At 52.2% G+C, this 22,574-nt stretch overlaps 2 protein-coding genes across 11 annotated transcripts in view; both read left to right on the top strand.

Moving 5' to 3' along the window:
* The window catches only part of TTC28 (tetratricopeptide repeat domain 28), a 52,721-nt gene extending 43,964 nt beyond the window's left edge, over nt 1-8,757 (top strand). For 4 of the 6 annotated variants that reach the window (XM_063315590.1, XM_063315588.1, XM_063315591.1 and 1 more), the window contains 11 exons: nt 563-703; nt 1,072-1,225; nt 1,794-1,973; nt 2,475-3,195; nt 3,505-3,629; nt 3,744-3,975; nt 4,067-4,143; nt 4,358-4,381; nt 4,674-4,803; nt 5,008-5,115; nt 5,723-8,757. In XM_063315590.1, the coding sequence (XP_063171660.1) occupies nt 563-703; nt 1,072-1,225; nt 1,794-1,973; nt 2,475-3,195; nt 3,505-3,629; nt 3,744-3,975; nt 4,067-4,143; nt 4,358-4,381; nt 4,674-4,803; nt 5,008-5,115; nt 5,723-7,302 (3,472 nt within the window). In that variant the 3' untranslated portion in view covers nt 7,303-8,757. The remainder of the gene's footprint in view (nt 1-562; nt 704-1,071; nt 1,226-1,793; nt 1,974-2,474; nt 3,196-3,504; nt 3,630-3,743; nt 3,976-4,066; nt 4,144-4,357; nt 4,382-4,673; nt 4,804-5,007; nt 5,116-5,722) is intronic. The other 2 variants (XM_063315589.1, XM_063315592.1) reach the window with 1 other exon arrangement.
* Nucleotides 8,758-9,224: 467 nt separating this feature from the next.
* PITPNB (phosphatidylinositol transfer protein beta) lies at nt 9,225-22,035 on the top strand. 5 transcript variants are annotated; one of them, XM_063315327.1, is made up of 12 exons: nt 9,225-9,346; nt 9,593-9,623; nt 9,862-10,007; nt 10,548-10,639; nt 11,194-11,201; nt 11,804-11,878; nt 12,543-12,626; nt 15,935-16,012; nt 17,917-18,027; nt 18,237-18,359; nt 19,662-19,750; nt 20,554-22,035. In XM_063315327.1, exons 1-11 carry the CDS (start codon nt 9,327-9,329, stop codon nt 19,707-19,709), a joined length of 816 nt encoding a protein of 271 aa, XP_063171397.1. In that variant the 5' UTR covers nt 9,225-9,326; the 3' UTR covers nt 19,710-19,750; nt 20,554-22,035. The 5 variants fall into 5 exon arrangements, with proteins under 5 accessions (XP_063171397.1, XP_063171396.1, XP_063171394.1 ...); XM_063315326.1 differs by lacking the exon at nt 19,662-19,750; XM_063315324.1 differs by lacking the exon at nt 11,194-11,201 and having other exon boundaries at nt 10,548-10,650; nt 11,807-11,878.
* Nucleotides 22,036-22,574: the final 539 nt, after the last annotated feature.

The raw sequence follows: 22,574 nt of genomic DNA, 5'->3' as shown, positions 1-22,574 counted from the left end.
TTGCCATTTATGTTTGGCACGCTTCCGCCAAGGGCCTGTCTGCATGCTGCTTGGCTAAACTGTCCTTTTGGGGGTGAGAGCAAGCCTGCCATCTCCACCATTCTGGCTGGGGCTCCAGGCGCAGCTGCACATCTCTGCAGTGCCACTCAAAGAACAGTGGAGGCAGGGGAACAGTTGTGGTCTGAAATGGCCCCATGTGGGCTGGAAGCAGATTCTGGATGGAGAGCACCTCACCCGGACAGCAAAGGCTCCAGCTAGTGTCCCAATAGCTGCTTTGCCCAGAGCACCGGCGGAGGGACCCAAACAGCTGGCTGCTCCCGCTCATGGTCCCAGCAAGGTGCTGCCGCCTTGGGAGGGAAAGCCAGATGAGGCTCTCGGGAGCAGTCGCCTGGCTGCCTCCTCGGAGCCTTAATGGGGAAGGGCGGAGTTTGGCAGCAACCTGCTTGCGCTTCCCACCCCCTTGCCCATCTGCCGAGACAGGATGCCACATGGCCCCCTCTGCTGCTGGGTCCTGCGTGGCATCCTGGCTTCTCCCCACGTCTCTTCCTTTGTTCCATCCCAGAGCCTGCGCCAGCAGCGAGACAGAGAGCGAAGCAGGAGACGTCCTGGACCAGCCCTTTGAAGAGACGAGTAACAAGCTGAACTCTTCCAATGACCCCACTGGCTTCCTGCGGATGGTGAGCAGGAACAACCTCTTCAACAGGTGAGGTGCCAGGAAGAACCCATGTGTGCTGAACACTGTGCATCCACAGGTGCTACGAGACCAGGAAATGGGGGAGGGAAGGCTGCAAAGGAAACAATTGGTTCCCTGGAGCCTCACTGGCATCACAGCAGCCTCCTGGGGGAGCTCCTGGTCCTCTCTGAGGCTCTGCCCCCAACATTTTTTTGGGGGTGGGCAAAGCCTGATGCTTGTGGAAGAAGGAAGGTGCTGGGCTCCAGCCATGGGGGGTACTGCTTGGCCTGAGGCTTCAGCAAACTGATGGGAGGGTGGGCCAAGCTTTATGCGGGGTGGGGGGGAGGTTGGGCCTCCTCAGCCTTCCCTCCCACATCTTGTGCCTTTGGTCTCCCCAGGAGCTGCCAGAGCATGAGCAGCCTTTTCACCAGCCCCACACCCTCTGCAGCAAAGGAGGCGGCCCTCGCGCCCTCCCTACCTCGGTGGCCTGACTCCTCCAGCAAATCGCCCCTCCGTGCCCTCTATGACATGCTGATTGGGCCCCTGGAAGGGGTGAGCTGGGCCTGCTTGGGGAAGGGGTCCCGCCAGAGCTTGGGGTTTCCCATGGGGGGCAGCCAGATGGGCAAGCGGTTTCTGCAGCTCCGGGCCTGGAAAGAGCCTCCATGGAGCCACCCCACTGGGGCTACAGAGGAAGAAGAGCTGCGGCAACTTGGCCAGTGTTTCCTGTCCATGAAACTGGGGGAAGGCAGGGAGAGCTGCCTTTGAAAGGGGCAACATGGGTGCCAAGGCCTCTGCCTCATGCCCCGGAACTCCTCGAGCCCTTCCCCAACAGGCTGTGCTGGGCGGGGGGAGGGCTGATGGAGGAAAGGGGGTGGCCTTCTGGGTCGCTGCAGCACTCATGGCAGCTGGACTCTGGCGTGCCATTCCTGGCTCACCTGGGCATGGGGAGGCCCTTGGACAGCAACGGGAAGTGCAAGGTGATGGTTTGGGGATCAGCCCCAATGATATAGAGGAGGGGGCTGCTGTGGAAAGGACCCCCAGGCAGCAAGGGAGCTCTAGGATTTTCCCAATCAGAGAGGTGCAGGGCAGCAGGCTCATGTGTGCTTTTTTCCCCATGCAGGGCCTGATGCACGCCAGTGGCCCAGCAGGGCGTCACCGGCAGCTGGTCCTCGTCCTGGAGGGAGAGCTGTATCTTGTCCCCTTTGCCCTGCTCAAGGGCAGCTCATCCAACGAGTACCTGTGCGAACGCTTCGGCCTTATTGCCGTGCCCTCCATCCAGGCCCTAAGTGCCAGTGCCAAGGTGCGCAGCCAGTGCCATCCCCATTCTTGCGCTCCCTGCTTCTCCTTGCTGGATTTTGCCCCAGGCAGCAGCAGCAGCAGCAGCAGCACTTGCCATGACCTCCCATGCTGCTTCTTCCGCAAGGCAGGGCTGCCCAGCACCCCTGCTCCAAGGTGGGAGCCAGGCACTGGATAGGTAGGGACCTTTTGTTTGCCCTCCATCCTCTGACTGCTTTCGAGTCACTGTGCCTGCCTGCACCTGCTTCCCACCCTCCTGGGAAGACAGGGCTTCCAAGAGGGCATGTATATGAATCTGGGCACAGACCTCAGGAGAGGTGTGGGAGGTCAGGACAAATGTTTCCTTCCAAGGGGCAAAAGGTAAGGTCTTTGGAGGGAGGCTGCACATCACTGGCAGACCTGCTAAATCTGGGATTCCCTTAGCAGCAGTTGGGAGAAAAGGATAGGAGTGGTAGAGTTGTCAATGGTGCTGCTCTTCCGACTGATGCCGAGGGGTCTCTTCCAGAGCCAGGCCAAGAAGAACACCTCAGCATACAGCAACTCCTCCTCCACGGCTGCTGTCATTGGAAACCCGAAGCTGCCGCCCTCTGTGATGGACCAGTGGCTGTGGGGGCCCATGCCCTCAGCTGAGGAAGAGGCCTACGTGGTGTCAGAGCTGCTCGGCTGCCAACCCCTGGTGGGCAGTGCAGCAACCAAGGAGACGGTGATGAGTGCACTGGCGCAGGCTGAATGTGTGCATTTTGCTACGCACATCTCCTGGAAGCTGGCTGCCCTGGTCCTGACACCCAATGCTGAAAGCATAACCTCCGGGAGCAAGGGGACCTTTGGAAACTCTTACACCATCCCAGAGTCTTTGCGCATGCAGGACGATACTAGTGATGTGGAGAGCATCTCGGACTGCCCACCACTGCAGGAATTTTTGCTCACGGCAGCTGATGTGCTGGAACTTCGCTTGCCTGTCAAGCTAGTGGTCCTGGGTTCCTACCAAGAATCCAACAGCAAAGTCACGGCAGATGGGTTGATTGGGCTGACACGGGCCTTCCTTGCTGCGGGTGCCCTCTGTGTCCTGGTTTCCTTGTGGCCAGTTCCAGTGGCAGCATCCAAGATGTTTGTGCATACCTTCTACTCTGCCCTGCTGAATGGGCTGAAGGCCAGCGCTGCCCTTGGTGAGGCGATGAAGAGGCTGCAAAGCAGCACGCTGTTCTCCCACCCTTCCAACTGGGCAGGTGAGGAGGGGGCAGCCAGTCACAGTCCTCCAGGGAAGGCAACCGCAGTGCTGTCCCTGGGGGCTTATGAGTCGGGAGGGAGAGAGGCTGGTTGCCGTAAGAAGCAATGTAACTTTATGTGCTTCAAAATGCTGTAGTGTTCTGCTGTGAGGTGACTCAGCCATGGAGTGATACAGAGGTATGCCAGAGATGGTCAGTAACAAGGGTGTGAAGCTGTGCAAGGGTTCAAGGGCAGCCAAATGGAGCGGGCAGAGCCCGTTGCCTGTTTCCCAAGACCAGGGTGGCCTAAGGCTCGTTTCTCCCCCTCAGGCTTCGTGCTGATTGGCAGTGACGTGAAGCTCAATAGCCCTTCTTCCCTGGTCGGGCAAGCCTTGACTGATATCCTCCAGCACCCAGAACGAGCGCGGGATGCTTTGCGGGTCTTGTTGCACCTGGTGAGGAAGATCACTGGGTACCAGGGACCCTAAACTCCACCGGCCGAGGGGGCTGAGGTCCCCTGAAATGCCGCTCGGGTGCCCAGGCAGCTTACCCGCTCTCCTCTCTGTTAGGTGGAGAAGTCCTTGCAGCGCATCCACAGCGGGCAGCACAACTCCATGTACACCTCTCAGCAGAGCGTTGAGAATAAAGTTGGTGGCATCCCCGGGTGGCAGGCACTGCTGACTGCGGTGGGCTTCCGGCTGGACCCTCCAGCCAGTGGGCTCCCAGCAGCTGTCTTCTTCCCCACGGCAGACCCTGGAGATCGACTGCAGCAGTGCAGCAGCACCATCCAGTCTTTGCTTGGTGAGTGCCAGGGAAGCAGGCCCCTCGAGGTAACCGTAGCACCTGAGGCTGCAGTAACCGAGTCCTTCAAGTTCTGCCTCCCCCTTGGCAGGTTTACCAAACACTGCCCTGCAGGCCCTCTGCAAGCTTATCACGGCCTCTGAAACTGGAGAGCAGCTGATTAGCCGAGTGAGTACTGGCCTGCCTTCGTGGCAGTGGGGTGGGGTGCCTCTGGAGGTCCCAGCTCCAGGGGCGGCGCCTGAGCAAATGCTTCACTGTCTACCTCTTGCTGCAAAGAAGCACCACTGAGCTGCTGCCCTGCATTCCAGCCTAGCTCTAAACATTCTCTCTCTCTCTTTTTCCACCCTCCCTCCTGCCTGCCCGCCCTTTCTGCTCCCCAAAGGCTGTTAAAAATATGGTGGGAATGGTGAGTACAGGACCCCCCTTCAGTCCACTCCCTGGCCCTATGAGAGGAGAGGGGCAGGGTGCCATTATCCCCCTTTGCTGCTTGAGCAGGGGCTGTGACTGCTGCAGCAGCAGCAGCAGGGTGCTGGGCTGGGCTTCCTCCTTTCCTCCTTGTGATGTCTGCTGTGACCCCTATTTTGCTTTTGCTCCCCCCTCTTTTTTTCCTGGTATTTTCCTGGGCCAATCCTTGGGAGGAGGATGGGGCAGAAGAACAGGCTGGGACCAACTGACTGGCAACTCCTTCTCCTCCTCAGCTCCATCAGGTTTTAGTGCAGCTCCAGGTTGGAGAGAAGGAGCAAGATGTCTCATTGGCCCCAATCCAAGTCTCCATTAGCGTTCAACTTTGGCGCCTGCCTGGCTGCCACGAATTCCTGGCGGCTCTTGGTAGGCAGATGTCTCTGGGAATACAGGGGACTGCAAGGGGAAGTCTGTGGGGAGCAAGGCCAGTCCCTCTTGTCTTGCTCCCCAACGGGTCTCCATGGCCTGCACTGGGCTTGAGCCAGGCAGAGGCATCCCTGTGGCTGGGTTGAAGGAAGAAATCTCAGAATCTGGCAGGGGGCTCATCAGGCTGTGCTGTGCTGCTTGCAGGTTTTGACCTGTGTGAGGTCGGGCAGGAGGAAGTCATTCTGAAGACGGGCAAGCAGGCCAGCCGGCGGACCATGCATTTTGCACTCCAGACTCTGTTGGCTCTTTTTGGTGAGGGTCCTTCTGGGGTAGGCAGGGCCGTGGAGGTCTTGGGGGAGAGCAGCTTCTTATTTCCAGAGCCCTTGGCTTCATTGAAGGCATTGAGGCTATTGGGCTGGGGAGATTCGCCAGGACAGAATGATAGCAGATGCCCTCTTTGCTCAGCATTTTGGCCGTGTCCCTTGGCTGTTGCTGGGCCTCTGATTTCCACAAGCAGTGCAACAATACGCCTATACTGGTGTATGCAACAAAGCACCTACATTGGTGTAGGATTTCACGCCCAGTATCTGGAAATCTCTTGTCTAGACTGCAGTCACTAAACCCTGAAGCCCAACACTGCCCAGCACAACAATACTTTGGTGCCCAAGGGCAGATGATCCCACTTACCATTGTCACGGGGAGGGGGAGATCTCATGAAAGGCAAGGTTGTGGCTAACAGCCATCTGAGAGGGGTCAGATAGTCTGTGTGTGTGAAGCCAAGGAAACCTTGACTCTCATGGGCCCTCTCCTCTCCACTCTACCGGGGTGTGCAAAGTTCCTGTAAATGGGAGGGTCCCAAACCCGTGTTTTCCCATTGCACTGCTTTAGAACAAACTTGCTCTCCCATTGCTTTCTTTAGACTCCACAGAGCTACCCAAACGGCTGAGCTTGGACAGCTCCTCCTCCCTTGAATCATTGGCCTCAGCCCAATCCATCTCCAATCCCGGGTCACTCGCTGGCCACAATCCTCCCTTCTCTCCTATGTGTCCAGACAGCCTGGCCTCAGATGCCATCTCGGTCTACAGTCTGAGCTCCATTGCCTCTTCTGTTAGCTTTGTCTCTAAGCCTGAGGGCATGTCCGAGGGGGGCAGCTCCAGGGGGCACCAAGACTCCGAGAGATCCAAGGCCATTTATCCGCAAAGGGTCTCCTTGCCGCAGAGTCACTTCTCGGCACAAACCAGGGCTGGCCCCAGCAAAGATGAAGAGGAGTACGAAGGGTTCTCCATTGTCAGCAATGAGCCTCTGGCAGCGTACCAGGGGAGCCAAGGGATGTTTTCCACTGGCCACAGCCTCTCCCAGACTGGGGAAGTCAAGGGCTCTGTCAGCTTCAAGCATAGCATCAGTTCCCCAAGCTCCCCAGTCAAAATGACACTCATTCCCAGCCCAAACTCCCCCTTCCAGAAGGTTGGGAGACGGGTAGGTTCAGACGTGGGTGAATCGGACCATTCCAGTACAGAAACGGACAGCACTGTCAAATCCCAAGAGGAGGGGAGTGGCCCAAAGCTGGATCCTCAGGAACTGGCCCAGAGGATCCTGGAGGAGACACAGAGCCACCTCCTAGCCGTGGAGCACCTGCAATGTGCCAACAGCCGTCACTGTCCCCACCACCTTGGCAGAAGCAGCAGCCTGGATGATGGAACTGCCTCGCCCTCTGGGGCTGCCTCCTTCCGGTCCTCGGAGACAAGTGCCTTCAGCAGGCCGCTGTGCTCCAGCATCAAAGGTCAACCTTCCCCTACCCCTGTGAGGCCCGAGCCCCTCACTAGGAGCTCCTCACTGCCAACATCTGGCTCTGGCGACAACAGCCCTTCTCCCTCTGAAACATCTACAAAGGAAGGTGAGGGGCATCCCTCCCCCAGCCTGGACTCTTGTGGATCTGTGGCAGAACAGCCGGTCTTCAGGCTGAAGTACCCTAGCTCTCCCTACAGTGCCCATATATCCAGGTCACCGCAGAACATCTCCCCGAGCTCAGGGCATCAATCCCCAGCGGGCAGCACCCCCTCCCCAGCCCTTTCCTACTCTTCTGCCAGCTCGGCCCGTTCTAGCCCCGCCAACCCGCCCGCCCTAGACAAGCTCAAGATGGCGGCTATCGATGGAAAGGTGCAGGCCATTCACAATCTGAAGATGTTCTGGCAAAATACCCCCCAGCATTCCTCGGGCCCCATGAGGACCTTCCGGGGCTCTTCTGCAAAGGCCTCCAAGCGAGATGTGCTAAGCCTGCTGAATCTGTCTCCCCGACGCAGCAAAGAGGACACTGCCGACAAACTGGAGCTGAAGGACTTGTCTGCTCCCTGCCCTCCTTCGCAGAACTCTCCCAATGGGCGTAGGCCTGCAGCTGACTCTGGCAGCACTCTGGGGTCCGGCTATCCCATACGGCTGCCCTCTGGCAACGGCTACAAGTTTCTGTCACCAGGGAGGTTCTTCCCTTCTTCAAAGTGCTGAATCTCAAGTGGTTCATTTGTTCACCTGGGTAGAGTTTCTGGGCCTTTTTTCCTGTCCACTTGCTTGACAGATACAGTACAGTGGGAAGCAGGTTGGGGAACTGGAGCCCAGAAAGATGGATTGGGGGAGAGGCTGGGCCTGTGGGTCTTGGTCAGCTGACCGCCAGCCCTTCGCTGTCTTCCTCTTGGTCACCACTCACCCAGAGTGCTGGGTATGACCGGGTGGGGGAGGGAGGGGCAGGGCAGAAATTCTCCACTAGGCAGCACATGCAATTTTCTGTGATGAGAGGTACAAGCCATTTTGTCAGTGCTTCCAGGAAGGATTGGGAGTGGGAGAAGGTTTCACACCAATGGCCAGGTTGAGAAGCAAAATGAGGTCTTGCTGTCACACAAGGGATGTGGCTGCTTCTAACTTGGCCAACCGGGAGGCTCTCCTGGCTGGGCCAGGCAGACCTCTTTGTTGCAGGACAGGAATCCGTGACAGGCTCCGTCCATTGCCGATCTCCAAATGGCTCTGGAGACTGGCTGGGCCAGGGCAAGTGCATGGGACCTGCTCGGGGCCTTGGTTCACATGCTGAAGTGGGAAGCTGCTGCACCACAGGTGTTTTTCCTTCTCCCAGCCTTTCCATACACCATCTGCCATAAGCACCTATGTCTCTTCCCGTATGAGTTTTGTGTCCTGTGAAGGGGTGGGGTGGGGCGACAGTGGGTGTCATTTTGTCCCATGCTGTGGATCTTCCTTTAGTTTGCATGTAGCTGGGCAATGAGCATGCGTGTCACTGTGGGCGTGGGCATATCCCCTTTCCATAAGTGATCTGAGCTACCGAGCACGAAAGGTTCCCCCAACATGGTTGTGGAGGAAGTCAGTTTCGGAAGCTGGACCAAGGTGCCACCTTTCTGGGGTGAGGATGTGCTTCCGGGGACTCACTTCAATGAGTGCTGGTAGCTGGGGAGGATCCCTCTCATGGGGACGCCTGGCCCGCCTCAGGGCCAGGGAAGAAAACGCTGCCTTGGCCTGAAGCCACTTTCCCCCAGCGAGGCCTCGCTGGGTACCCTAACCCCTCTCAGGATCGCCCTGGAAGCTCAGCACTCGCAGGCCTCTTCTACCCTATGCAAAGCCATCTCAGGCAGCCAGGGACACTCCCGCAACGCTCATAGGCTTCCTTTGCTGCCGTGGGTGGGAGCCTCCACGATGGTGCTTCGAAGACGGTGGGGCGGGTCGTCGCCCACCCGCCGTCCGTTTGTCCGCGCAGCGAGGCAGGAGGGGGCGGAGGTTGCCCTTCAGTTGTGTTTGGGCGGACTTTTTTTTGTAGCCGCAGCTCTGCTTCCGGGCGGCGTTACGCGTTTTGTATTCCGAATCTGCCCTGTACAAAGGAGTTCCTATTTTTATGGCAATCGCTACGGCCCTTGGCCGCCCCTTTGTGATTTCCGTGTCTATTAAAGCATGAGCTCTCCAGCGCTGGCCGTCCTGTCTTGCGGGGGGCGGGGAGGAGGAGAATGGTCGCGCGCCTGCCGAGGGGATGGTCCTGCGCGAGCACTTCCGGTACGCAGGGGAAGCCGTCACCTCAGCCCGGAAGCAATTCAGTCGTAACGACCTCCCAAGCCAGCGAGAGATAGCCCGCCTCTTCTAGATGCCCCAGACTCCCTCCGAGGGGAGCCCCGGCGAAGGTCGTGACGTCCCCTAGAGGCCCAGGCTGCTTTGCTCGGGGGCGGGTGTAATGTGGCCTCGGAATTTCAGCAGCAGGCTTGAAGGGTTACACTTCTCTAGATCTGTGGATCACTCGCGTGACTTCCGGAAGTTCCAGGGGTGGAGCTACAGCCGGTCTGAGGCCTCCCGTTGTGCCGCACCATTGGTAGGAGAGCCTGCCAACCGATGACCGGCTAGAGGATAGGCGGCCCCATGCCTGCTGCGCCGCGATTGGCTCCAGCCAGGCTGAGGCGAGGCTCCCGGAAGTGCCCCGCGCTGTGGCGTGTGGGTAGGCGGCCCTGGCAGCGCCTGCGCTTTGCGCTGCTGCCTGCGGGAAGATGGTGCTGATCAAGGAATTGTGAGTCGACCGGACGGACCGGCCTGGCTGCCAAGCAGAGGGCTTGGGTTCATCCGCCGGGCGGGCCGGGTGCCGCCTCCTCGCGTGCGGGGACCCGGCAGGCCGGCGTTGGGAGCTAACCGGGCGGACCCCCGAAGCGCGCGGCGGGGGCCGTTTCCTGGGCCGGGGCGGCGGGAAGGCCGACTCCTGCCCTGCTGGTGGCGCCTCTTCCGTCGGCTGACGAGCTCGCTCTGTTCTCCTTTGCAGCCGCGTGGTTTTGCCGTGCTCGGTGCAGGAGGTACGTGGCGCCCTTCCTCTCTGTCTTCCCCTTGTCTGCTTCTGCTCTTGAGGGATGGAAACTCCCCCCATCAAGCCCGCCCCGGGCAGGACTTCGTTGGGGGGCCGGAGGACTAAGGGGCCCGGAAACGCCTCGTTTCCTTCTGGGGAGGAAGCTCCGGCAGGGTGGCGTTAGTAGCGCCGTGCTTCAGACGAGGGTTGGGAGGTCTCATCTCAATCCTGCTGCGGTCTTCTGTTAGTATCAGGTTGGACAGCTTTATTCCGTGGCTGAGGCCAGTAAAAACGAAACTGGAGGCGGAGAAGGCATCCAGGTCTTAACCAACGAGCCTTACGAGAAGGATGGCGAAAGGGGGCAATATACACACAAGATCTACCACCTGAAGAGGTAGGGCGCGGTTTTGGGCCCCCTCCTGAAGCCACCCCTGCTTTAAGCTGTTGCCCTTTGGGGTTTCTCCAATTTGTTTGCCTGGGGGCGGTAAATACTCTCAGAGCGCTATCTGCTGAAATAGCAGCTTTGCAAAAGCATGCTTTTTTTAGGAAAGGGGGGGGGCAGCCACCTGATACTGCCCAGTTTCATCCTGTGTTGCCTGAAGATTGACTGGAGGAGCCACAGCTGTATTTCTGGGGAGGGGCAGGATTAGGGATCCTGGGATGAACTGAGAAGCATCTTCCTGGAATAAACCCTGTGCTCTTCTCCAGTATGCCATGCTAACCCAAGCATCTCATCCTGGGAATTTTTTAAGGTGGTATATACTTTAAAAAAGGAACAAGTAGTAGTAGTTAAAATGCATCTGTAGCTCCTTTGTACTAAGCTGCCAAACTCATGCAATGCTGGGAGAGGAATGTGTTTGTGAACAGACTGCTAAGTTGTATAAAGTGTTGTTCTTTTGGCAAAAGTAAGCCTTATGACTCTGCTTCCTCACAGCAAAGTGCCTGGCTTTGTGCGGATGTTTGCCCCAGAAGGCTCCCTAGTATTTCATGAAAAGGCCTGGAATGCATATCCTTACTGTAGAACAGGTGAGTGCATGCTTTCTTTTGTTTCAGGAAGGTTAAGTTAAATGCTTAGGTAGAGCCAGACAGGAATCTTTTATGTAGAACTGTCTGCAACTGCAAATTAGGTTGCTGCTCACTGGAACCAAACACTGATTAAATTTATCATTGTGGCTTAGTATTGACGCATTTGAGTTGAGTTGATATCTTGATAGGTGTGAGAGCAGACAACTGATTGCAGGAGGCCTGGTGCAAGAAAGGGATGATTTATGAACTGCCATCACAACCCCAGTCACCCTGGCTGTTAGCTGTTGGTGATGGGCATTGTAGTCTGAAACCTGGTGGGTGGGAGGTGCATGTTTGTTGTGCTGAGATTAGTTGTTGAACAACCTTTTTATAGTGGCTTTGCTAGCTAATTCTTTGCTCACTTTCCAATGGAACAGACTAAATGTTCCACCTGGCCTTTTGTCTGGACAATACAGAGAGTGCAGTGATGAAGCTACATAGCCATCCTGTTGCAGTGCAGTCACTTCTGTTTGTCTCCCATCTCTTTCTCTTTCCATATCTTCCTGGGGATCCAGTCGTTACGGTGAGTATGTTCTCTTCTCCTGGCTTGTCAAGGTGGCTTAGCAACAATTCACAGGTATTTGGGTTCTTAACGTTAGGTGTCCCCTGTCAGGGTGAAAGGGTTTGCAGGCTGGTTGGGAGCTGGCCTGGGGCTGGCCCACAAAGGGAGTAAGCCCACTGCTCCTCAGAGCACACCTTGAGCTTTCCAGCACAGCACGGCACCTTCAGGGGAAGGACATTGGACAAAGCCTTCACTCTCACCTTCCACCAGCCGCATCCACCGCACTGCTTGCATGCTAGACCTAGAGGCTTGCAATGTGGGCTGCTTCCAGCAGAGGGGGCTGTGCCAGAATTTGCATATTCCAATGCTGATGCGGTGGTTCAGGGTGCACCTTCTGTGTGTGCTGCAGGAGCCTCCTAGCAGATGTGTGGCCATTGCAGCTAAACATCCTGCCAGTGCTTCTTGCATGCCTCCTACTTAACTTTCCAGGAAACGGTGGGGGGTGGTCTCTGCCTTAGGGTTAAATGTTCGAAGTTTTTTGGCCACCTTCTCCACTCTGGCTCTGCCTTTGTCTTGAGATGCAGGCGTTATGCCAGCAGGTCTGTTTTCTTTTGTTTTGGTAGAACGAATACATGAAAGATGACTTCTTTATCAAAATTGAGACTTGGCATAAGCCTGACCTGGGGACATCAGACAATGTAAGTCAGGGCCTTTGTTGTTGCATGGCTGTTTCTTTGTTCAGCCTGTTTGTTCTGCTGCTGCTGACACCCGGGGAAGATCGGCAACTTCCTGGATGGGAATCAGAGACTGATGTTGCTTCAGGGCTGGGACTGTGGTTTTTGTCCGCCTCCAGGCCATGTTGGATGTTTTAAAACATTGGCATATTTTTTGGTCAGAGCAATTCAGGGTAGCCTGTTCATTTGTTTGTTTGTTTGTCACCTTTATGTAGCTGCCCATCTTATGGGAAGTGTCTTTGGGGGGGCAGGAAAATTAAAGACGAGAAAAGTAGCAGCAGATACGTGTAAAACAACTAGTGGATAAAACAATTAAATATCCACATTCAAAATACTTAAGTTGGATTTTAGAAGGTGGGTGTTTTTATTTTAAGTTTTCTGTTAGTTTAAGTCTTGTGGCTCGCTTTAAGAGCGGGGCCTATGTGTTCCTCTTTGAAACAACCCACTTGGCTTTCCTTGTGGATTGGCAGTGCCTGGATTCATCTGCATCCCCCTTTTGTGGCCTGCCTTGACGAGGGTCGATGGAAAGCCTTTTCTGCTCCAGGCGTGCCTCAGAAACAGCATCAGGCTCTGTGCTGAGAAAGGGAGTTGGCCCTGGGATCAGCAGTGTTTTCTCCTGTTCTTGCAGGTCCATGGCTTGGACCCTAATACATGGAAAAACGTTGAAGTTGTTTCTATCGATATAGCAGACAGAAACCAAGTGGAGCCTGGGGTGAGTTGAATTGACATCTCTCCTGCTGTTTGACACCGCTGGTGGGCTTGTTCCTGTTCCTGGGCATAACAGCTACTTTGAAGGAGGGAAATTAAGAGCCTTTTTCAATAGTGGCTTGAAAAGAGCCAGTAGAGTTGCTCAGCCATCAGTATCCCTCTGGCCCAGGTAAGGAGCTCTGGGTCAGCAGCCTGCTACTCCTTTTCCTGCCTGCCGGGCTGAGTCCGTAATGGGGATTTGGGGTTCTGACCAGATGGGATGCCAGCAGCAGCTGGAGGCAAACGCAGTTTCCCAGAATCTCAGAGACGGTGCCTGAGGCTTAGAAATCGGGCTCTTCCTTGCTTGGCACATCAACTCCCAAGGTTCTAGGTTTTTTAGATAGATAGATACAAATTTTATTAAAGATTTTTTTAAAAGAAGGTAAAAACTAATACAAACTAATATAAAGTGAGAAAAAGAAATAAAAGAGAAAGCTAAAAGTGTAAGAAAGGAAATAGAAAAGAAAAGAAAGATACAAAGAAGTAGCTTCTGATCTTCTTTACGGCAGGTATAAGTACAAAATTAGCTCTTACTCTATGGTTACAACATTTAACTCTTTTCTTTCTATAATATTTTCTGTCTAATAATCAGAACCATGAATCATATGTTCAATTTTTTTCTGTTTAACACAAAAAGTCCATAAGGGGTTACCAGTTAGCAATAAAGCTAGATACTGTCTTTTCTCTGATCAAAGCAGTTTGGCCATCTCAGCGAGTTCCATCACCTCCACCCACCATTCCTCCATTGTGGGTAGTGCCGAATCTTTCCATCTTTGTGCATACAATAATCTTGCTGCAGTTACCATGTATGAAAACAAAGTTCCATGACTTTTTTTCAACTGTCCATGAATCCCGAAAGAAAAACCTCTGGTCTCAATTGTATATTAATCTTTAAAATCCTCTGAATCAGTGTGTGTATTTGAATCCAGAATTTTCTAGCTTTTTTACATGTCTACCAAACGTGACAAAATGTCCCTTCCGTTCTTGCTGCTTTTCTGGTGGTCGCCATTACGATATCATCCAAAAATGAAAGTGTCTCAAGGAAAAAAGAAAAGGCAGGCTCCCCCACCACTTTTTTTTTCTTTTGTCTTGCTGTGCCTTTAATACTTCTGTCTCAAATGGCACTCCGTAGTTACAGTCAGCATCACAGTCTTGCTCATGTTACCTTTATCTTTTGCTTTGTAAAATCCACCAATTGTTTGTATTCTTTAATAATAAATAAAAAACATTTCCACGAAAGTCCAGTTTGTCTAATTTAATCCAATTTGTTAAAAACCATTTTCACCAAAAATAATCTTTCAAAATAACTGTCCCCTTTATCCATTTTAAACTTTCTTACATTGCCTCCTTGTTAAACTTTTTGCCAAAAGTTTTTAAGTCTTTAAAACCTTTTATTTTCTTTATTCATTTGTAATCCAGAAAAAAATAATAACTCACCAAGTGGAATTCTCTTATCCTGCCACTCAGAAAATCTCTCTTTAGCTGTAAATTAATTACATCCAGACGTGGTTAAGAAATGAGGCTCTTGCAAACTTTGCATCCATATAGGCTGTATTACAGCTGTGAGCTTGGTTGGAATCTCTCAACTCCCAGCCGCTCAACTCACGAGCTGACTGCAAAAACTTCAGTGCCTGCAGTCTGCTCCTGAGGAGCAGCTGTCCGGAGTGCAAGTGGGTGATCTTACAGTCTCCCCTTTTTCCAGAGAGACTTTGCCAGCTGGAATTCACCATCTGGCCGCTGATCTCTGCCACAGTGCCATCCCTGTTCCTTTGGGGACATCTAGTTCGCTATGAATCCTCACTTGAAGCTGAACTCCCCGAGATTCTTGAGAAAGGTTCTGCATGGCACTTGTCCAGGCATCTCTTTTCCTGCTCAGCAGGTGTTCAAGGCCCACCATAGTCACATTGGGGCAAGATGGCAACACCGTCCCAGCTCGTACACATATCTCGAAATTGTTTCTTCTTTCCTCTCTAGCTACACTCTAACCACATTTCTCCCCTCTGAATGCCAGAGAGCAACTTTCTCCTCCGCCAAAAGCTTTTCAAGGTTAATTTTGCTATCTTATTCTTCAGTGATAATGCAGTCCTGAGCTGAAAAGAAAGGATGGTTCCTGTACAGGGAGGCAGGGCACGAGCAGAGTGGCGGTTCCCATTACTGGCCTCCTTTCCCTCTCTTGATCAGTCCTGAGGCTGCTTGCCTCTCCTTTCTTTTGCAGCTTTTATCTCTGTTGTCCAAGGAGGTTCTGGTGCTAGTTTGAAAAGGCACTTCCTGCCGCTCAAGGGATTTTAACAGGGACGGACAAGATTCTGCCTGCTCTCAAATGTCTGTGCCTTGGTAGCAGAAGCTTGTCTGAGAAACAAGCAGATAACCTTACGAGTGCAGTGAGGGACTCGGCTCCCCAGCAATGCCAAGCGTTCAGCCTTCAGTGTGAGGGAACCCTGGCCAAACAGCCCAGCTGCTCTTTTCATTTCTAAACACTGATCAATAAACAGCCTGGCTCCAAACCCTGCCTGCTCTTGGAAGTCCTAATGAAACTCAGATGCCAACCCCATGTTTTCCAAATGTATACAAATGCTTCAGCTGACAGCTGCTGCTATCTTAAGGTAGAAATTTAAGCCTGGCCTCTTGTAATCAGCTCCAGAGTTTTTGTCTAAGCAGTTTTTTGTGATTTGTATACAAAAGTCACTTCCCAGGAGAGGAAAAATTGTTAAACTATGAGCAGAACGAGAAACACAACTTCAGAAAGAGATGCACTTTGGGAAGTAATTTGAAAGAAAATAAGCAGAGTGAAAGCAAAGAAATTGAAATCCGCTTTGTACTCTTTTCTCTGCTTCAGGCTGAAGGCAGGGCGGATTGCCTCTGGCTTTCTCTCATGACCATAAATCCTGGGTGGGTCACAACCCAGACGTCCTGTGGTCTCCCGGCAGCGTTTCAGTAACTTGCATCCTCTTTCTGTCATCTGCTTTAGACTAAATGCAAATAAAGAACAGTCCTAAGCCCTTCCAGAGAATAAACCTTTTTGACCCGGTGGGACTTCCTTTTGAGTTAAACATGCATGAAATTACACTGGAAGAGGGCTGCAGAAATTGGGAGGGAGCATGCAGTAAGAGGAGGGCCCCTGGGAATACAGTCTGCAGGGCAGAAAGTCCCTTTCCCCCCTCCCCAGTTTTTCTTGTTGCTTTATATGCCCAGTGCAGGGAGCTGCTCTTTTCAGAGCTGCTTCAGCTCTCTCTTCCCAGCCTTAACGCTGGAGTTTCTTCTCTGAATCCACAGGACTACAAAGCTGATGAGGACCCAGCCTTGTTTCAGTCGGTCAAGACCAAAAGAGGCCCTTTGGGGACTGACTGGAAGGTAATACGGGCGAGGAAAGGTGACTCCTACGAGGCTTTGAGGTGTTGCGAGGGCTGTGCTGATGAGGGTGGTTCTTCGCTAGGGCTGGGCCAGGGCTCCCTTGGCAAGGGCGCTGGAAGCCTCTGCCTTCAGGGATCCGTCTAGTCCAAAGTGGTTGACCCAAACTGGAGGCAGACGTTCTTCCAGTCCTCCTGGAGAGGCCAGCGTGGATGCTGGGACCTGGTGCTCTGCTCAGCCTCTGCCCCAGGCAGGGAGGTGAGATTTCAGCCCCTGATTTTCTCCTGCCCTCCCCCTGCACTTGGAGCAGTCAGGTCAGTACAGTTTGGTCCTGGGACACGTGCAGTGTCCTGTGGCCTTCAGTCTGGGTGCCTCAGAGCCCCTCATCTGGCAAAGCGATGGGAGGTACGTGTAGCACAGCATGTGTAGAGATTGCTCAGAAACGGGTTGGCACTTTAGGGCTTCTCTGCCTACCCCATGAAACGGTCCTGTCCTCTCCCTTTCTCTCTCGGCCATTCACTGGCATGACAAGATGTGCCTCGGCCCCTCTGGAACGCTGGGCTGCCCTTGGCTATTCGGCAAAGACCATGTGGAGCCAGGGGGGTAAGCTCCTCTTACACCCTCCACTGTTCCCTGTTCCAGGGCTGCCAAGTTTAAACCTGCTAGGGATAGTATCCTCTTAGTTATTTCTTGGAGGCGGGGATGCTTTTGCCTTACTCCTCTCCCCCAAAGTTGCATTGCACTTGCCCTGAGCTGGACCAGTTATTGCAATAGAAAAGAACACTTTTCTCCCCAAGTTATACAGCCACAGATTTAACCTAACTCTTAAACAAAATGCTGCAAATGCATGTTGGGCTTCCTGCTGAATGTTTAGCTGATTAGTTTTGCTTTTGAAGTCAGGAGTGTCAAGGTGGCACAGGTTCACCCAGGAACGCCTCTTCAGCATTATCTGAGGGCTCAAGAGCTTTTGCTTTGTGGTCAGCTGATCTCTTGACCACTCACGGCTGGATTGTGCTGTGGTGAGCCTTTCCCCCTTTCCCCACAGGCTCCCTTCAGGATAGTGGAATAGCCTGGAAGTTTAATGGAGCCGTGGGCTAAGCCATGCCTTGGTAGGGCAGGCGCACATTTGACTGCTGTGTCTCCAACAACAGAGATTCAGATACACATGGTCTCGGATTCTAGAGATTATCTATGGTTGTTATTATTTCGACTAATTCCTGCAAATCCATCCCAGTTAGCAGCCTTTTTCTGCTATCGGTTTTCTTGACTGAATGCATTGAGGAAGGGGTATGTGAAAAAGCACTTCCTTTTCAGTCTCCCATCATTAGTTTAAATGGATGACTCTGTTGGTTCTGGTGCCATATCATTTATGGTGAATGTATCTGCCCCCTATTTCCAGACAGCCCTTGACAAAACTTTTTTTGAGAGGCTACTATTCATTAATCCTCGCTGAGCAGAATGAACTGAAGGCAGTCTGGAAGGATTTTTCCTTCCCTTATCCCAATCACCTGATTTGCACACAGCTGAATTCTGGCCCTTCTGGTGTCTTTAGGCATGGGGAGGTTTCAGGGACAAAGCAGAGGGGCCTCCCCAAATCCCCCCCCAAATCACAGCATCATCAGTTCAAGGAGGGCAGCATGATCCAATTGCCCATCCAGCCTCCCGTGGTCCTGAACCAGATTTTCCTGATGTCTCACCCCTTTCTCCTGGGCATTTTGATTCCATGACTGGCACTAGGCTCTTTAGTTGAAAGGAGTAATGAGGGGGATGCTTCTCACTTTTTTTTCTTTGATACCACCTTTGGGTGTAACTTTCAGGTCCCTTGAGAAGTTACTAACTGCAGATCCCCCAAGATTCAACAGAGAGTGAGGGGTGCTAAATGCTCACTTTTTTATTTCCACAAACAGAAGGAGTTGGCAGCTGCTGAAGATTGTCCAAAAATGTGTGCTTACAAGCTTGTGACCATTAAGTTTAAGTGGTGGGGACTGCAGAATAAAATTGAGAACTTTATTCAGAAGGTAAGCAGCTGGGAAGGACTGTCCCTTCCAGGAGACGAGTGGTTTGTCCACCATGCTTCCAAGTGGGGGTTGGAGGCAGCTATCTTGGGACAGGCCACCCCCTGGCTCAGGATGGTTCCCTCCTTCCTTTCTTAGGGAAAGAGCACTAAAGATGAAGGCAGCAGAGCGTCTGATGTAGGGCTGGGGCTAAGTGCTTTTTTTTTTTAAAGCAAGAAAAAAGGATATTCACCAACTTCCATCGGCAGCTTTTCTGCTGGATTGATCGGTGGATTGACCTTACGATGGAAGACATCCGGCGAATGGAGGATGAAACCCAGAGAGAGCTGGAGGCGGTAAGAATAGTCAAGCCTATGTTGCAGGGTGTGTGTTCCCCACATGTGGCTAGAAGCTTGCTGGGGGTGGAGCAGAGGTGCCACTGGCACATCACTGTGCCCTGGAGACCAAGGGGGAAAATAGTGGCACCGTCCTTCAGTAAACCCCTTGAGAATTACAGAGAAAGGACCACTTTCCCCAGGTCCTTCCCTGATCTGCCCCCCCCCCCTTTTTGGATCCTTAAAGACCTCAGTGTCCTCCAAGAAACTGGATGCATTTCTTAGCTCTTGCTTTTCCTAAGAAGCAACTGATATTTTCCTCAAGTGTTCTTAAACAAGCCATAGGTTGACCAATATGTCTGCCAGAATAGTTTTATAAATTTGCTTTGTATAGATGAATAGAGATAAATTTGCTTTGTATAGATGAATACTGTCCATGAAAAGGTATATTGTCTTTTTTCTAGGATGTGGTGCTGTTTTCTGGTGCTGTGTGAGTGCATTTGTTTTGAATGTTTCTGAATACTAACTCCATAGAAAGTTTCTTGAAGGGAAGAATAAAAAAAAACCCAAATCTCCCAAGGAGAACAAGAGCCATTCCTCAGGTCAGAATCTCTGGCCAAAAGTGATTTGGAAAATGAGACTGGCCTGTGCCAGACTTTCATCCTATAGTGCTGTTGGCCTCCCCTTGTGCTTTGCGTCAGGCCAGGTGCACAGGCCAGGCCAGCTTCCCTGAGAGAGGTTTGGAGTTGCCTGCTGCTACCCTTTTCGCCAGATGCATTGCAGCTGTGTCCATTTGCAGAGCAACTGAAGGTGTTCACTGGCCTAAGTAGGTCCTATAAGTGCTCAATAATCAAAGGGGAGAAACTTGCAGGGAGCACCAGCCTATAGCATAAATTCTTGACATGATATCTCCCGGCATCCTTGTTTCTCTGTTGCCCCCATACAAGTGTCTTCACCCCACCCTCGGTTTCCTCTCCCTTGCCACTTACATCAGATGGTGGCTGCGTCCCTCATAAGAGCCAGAGCCAGAATTGGACAGCCATTTTGCGGCCCCTTCTCTCTGCCTTGGAAAACACAAGCACTTACAGGAAGTTAAAGGAACGTCCAAAATTGGGTGCGTTTCCCATTACCTGCGGATCCTCCTTTTTTCCTTCCTCCCAGGATAGCAACCACTCAATTTGCTTGGGCCACATGCTAGGTAGCAGGCAATCGCCAAGGGACAGCTAATGCCCTCCAGGTGGCCTCCCACGGCCGTTCTAGCCCTTTCCTACTAACTCCTGCTGATGAACTGCCTGGTGGCTTACCATTTTATTTTGCACCTAGATGCGTAAGAAGGGTTGTGTTCGAGGAACATTGGCTGCCAGCGTCTAGAGGAAGTCCTCGGTAGGGTCAGAGGCAAATAACCCCACTGTGTAAGTGACTCTGGCCTCTTCTGGTAAAGAAATGCATCCTGCCGTGCAGGGTTTTGGCAGTGCCTGCATTGTCTCACAGTAGTCCTTTCTCTGAGCTTTCTTTCCCGTCTCTCTGGTGCCAGACACTGGTACTTCACTGCAGGGGAGCGCAGAGGTCTCAGTGTTGCCAAGGACCGTCTTGGGCCTTGCCCCTTTCCGAAATCCAGCGGCTTGAGGGTTTGCTTCAGGATGAAAAACTCCTGAGTGCCGGCCCTTCCTGGCTCACCCAAGAGAGTTTGTGGACAGGACTAGCCAGCCCAGGCGCTGGTCAGGAGGAGGAGCGCCCTTTGGAAACCTCGTGGTTTAACTGGGAAAAAATTGTTGATTACTTCTTGAGGTTCTTTCTTTCTTTCTTTCTTGGTCACGTGTGTCAAAGCACATAGTTGTAGATGGGGCAGCTTTTCTCAGGCCGGCCCCGACAGAAGTTCAGGGACAGCCCCTTCCTAAATAAGTGAGGACCTGCAAAGCCCCAGATTTTGCCCCTTCCTCCTCCTCATCACCCCCCCCCCCGGTTCCCCCAGGCTCTGCCATTTTCAGTGTTGGTTTTTTCTACTCTCCATTTACTTTCTTCTGCTTGAATTGCTACCCAGGCCACTGTCACAATATTCCTCGCAGTAGGTCAACAGTGCTGGTGATGGTTGCGTTGCTTCAGGCAAAGGCTGTGCCAGGAGAAATAGGCAAAATAATCTCTAATCCTTTTGTTTCATCCTCTTTTTACTTGGGAGCCATGACTGTGAGTGATTGATCTTTCTCCCTTCCCCCAGCTGCGCAACCAAGGAGAAGTGAGAGGAACCAGTGCCGCTAATGACGAATGAAGAAAGCCATCTAGTGTGTGTGGCATCACGATCCACCCTTGGGGTGTGGGTGGGTGCACAGTTCTTTACATATTTGTGCATGCATGCACACAACCATATACACACATACACACTGGGTGACACTTGTACTGAGCGGCTGCTCCAAGGCCCTGAATCTCCCCAGGAGGCCCCTGCCTTTGTTCTCTATATCCAAAGCTAATTAAAGCCGCCTAGTGTCGATTAACGGAAGAAGAGAATGGCTGAATTATATTAATTGGAACATTTCAAGACTGTGGATGCTGGACCAATTTACTTTATCTTTTATAACATACACAAGAGTGCCTCCTCGCTAGCACTCGTCTCTGTTTAGGCTTTTAGATGTGCACCAGCAGTTAATTTTCCAGTTTGTGTTGTTCATTCATGATTTGGAATAGGAGCTCTGAATGCATTTATAGATACTTATTTCTGGATTATCGCTATCTTGAAATCAGATCAGAAACATTTCCAGTAGTAAGGATCAATTTCTTGCTATTGAGGTTTAAAAAAACAACCCAGTTTTCATCCATTTTTTTATTTATCGAATTTATTTATCAAATTTAGCCACTGTCCATCCCCCACCCCCAAAGGATTTGCTGCAAAGAGATCTATTTTGCTGGAGTTTTGCAGATAGAGTCAAGGGTTTCTTCATTAGAACTGGCAAAATAAAGGTTCACCAGTAAAAGGGAACACAAAGGGGGTTATTGATCCTTCTTTTTTAGGACTGTTCCAAACTGGAGTCAGTCTGGAGGAGAAAGTGCTGTTTTCAGAATGCCCTTGGGTCCTCCACTATTTCAACCTGGAAGCTCTGTTTTGTATCACTATAGGGGGGAAAAAAAGAATGAATAGATAGCACAATTCTTTCTCCAGTACCATTTAGAAACTGGCGTCCTAACTTGGAGAACCTTCTGTAGAGATTTCTTAAAGGAGAGGATCCCAGTAGCAACTTATTCCACACCCAACTGGGTGGGTGTTTGCGCACAGGGGACTGACCTGGCAAATGTGGGGCCCGAGGCACCAAGGGCCAGGGCACGGGCAGGGCTGCTGCTCCGTTTTCCAGGAGCTGAGCTGTCCAGTCAGAACTGCGTCTGAGGCCGGGGGTTCAGCTCCTTGCTCTGGCCACAGGGATGCTCACGTGTTCCCCTGTTGGAGAATTGGCTTTGTAAACACGTGGTTTTAGAGGCTGCTAAGCTAGGCTGCTGTTAAGTCAAGGACTTGCTGCTTTTAGCACAGGAATCTGTTCCCGTCACACCAAGGAGAACCCCAATGCCAGGCTCCATGACGCCCCTGCAGGTCATTACAAGGGGTTAGATGTGAACCTAGAGAGGAAATTTTGTAGTGAGTGTAAAATGGCTACTTCTGTGTTTTCTAGTTTAACTGCATTAAGACAATTGAAATAAATTTGCTTATAAAATATCCTCAACTGTTGTGTTTGGATTCAATTCCATGTGGGGAAGGGGTGGCTAGTGCCCACTGGGGCAAAAGGGTGGGTCAGGAATTTGGAAGAGACGGAAAACCTGCCTTTTTTCCAAGATGGCTCAGCAGCTAGAACCTCTCAGGAGAGGGTTTTCACTCAGGAGCTGCAACCCAGATGCCTCCACGGGTGAGTGGGTCATGGATTCTGAGGTTAAGCCCCCCAGTAGGCAAGGGTATGGGACATCGCAAGCCCTGGAAGCCTATCTGGTGATTTTACTCTACCATTTTTTGTGTCACAGTCATTTTCACCTAATACTTCTTGGATGTTTGCTTTTAAAAGCTGCCTCATTCTTAGCCTTGATGTCAAAGCTTTCTCTCATCGGCTTGTTTGAGCCCGGAGGACATGAGGGCAACTTTCTGCTGGAATTTGTGGTGAGAAAGAGCCGTCCTCAGAGACCCTGGCAGGCACAGGCCTCACAGGGCTCCCACGTTTCCGTGGTGTGTGAAAGACACAGCAAAGATACTCCCCTCTCTAATAG

The sequence above is a fragment of the Candoia aspera genome, chromosome 15 (genome assembly GCF_035149785.1).
Source record: "Candoia aspera isolate rCanAsp1 chromosome 15, rCanAsp1.hap2, whole genome shotgun sequence".
Classification (NCBI taxonomy): Eukaryota; Metazoa; Chordata; class Lepidosauria; order Squamata; family Boidae; genus Candoia; species Candoia aspera.
This window is presented reverse-complemented; position numbering and strand designations above follow the sequence as displayed.

Bases quoted from the DNA above. Each gene is read 5' to 3' on its own strand.
- PITPNB (XM_063315326.1), top strand. From the start codon at position 9,327: ATGGTGCTGATCAAGGAATT. The intron at 12,627-15,934 runs GTGAGTTGAATT...CTGAATCCACAG, and splicing joins GAAACCAAGTGGAGCCTGGG to GACTACAAAGCTGATGAGGA. The intron at 18,028-18,236 runs GTAAGCAGCTGG...TTTTTTTTAAAG, and splicing joins TTGAGAACTTTATTCAGAAG to CAAGAAAAAAGGATATTCAC.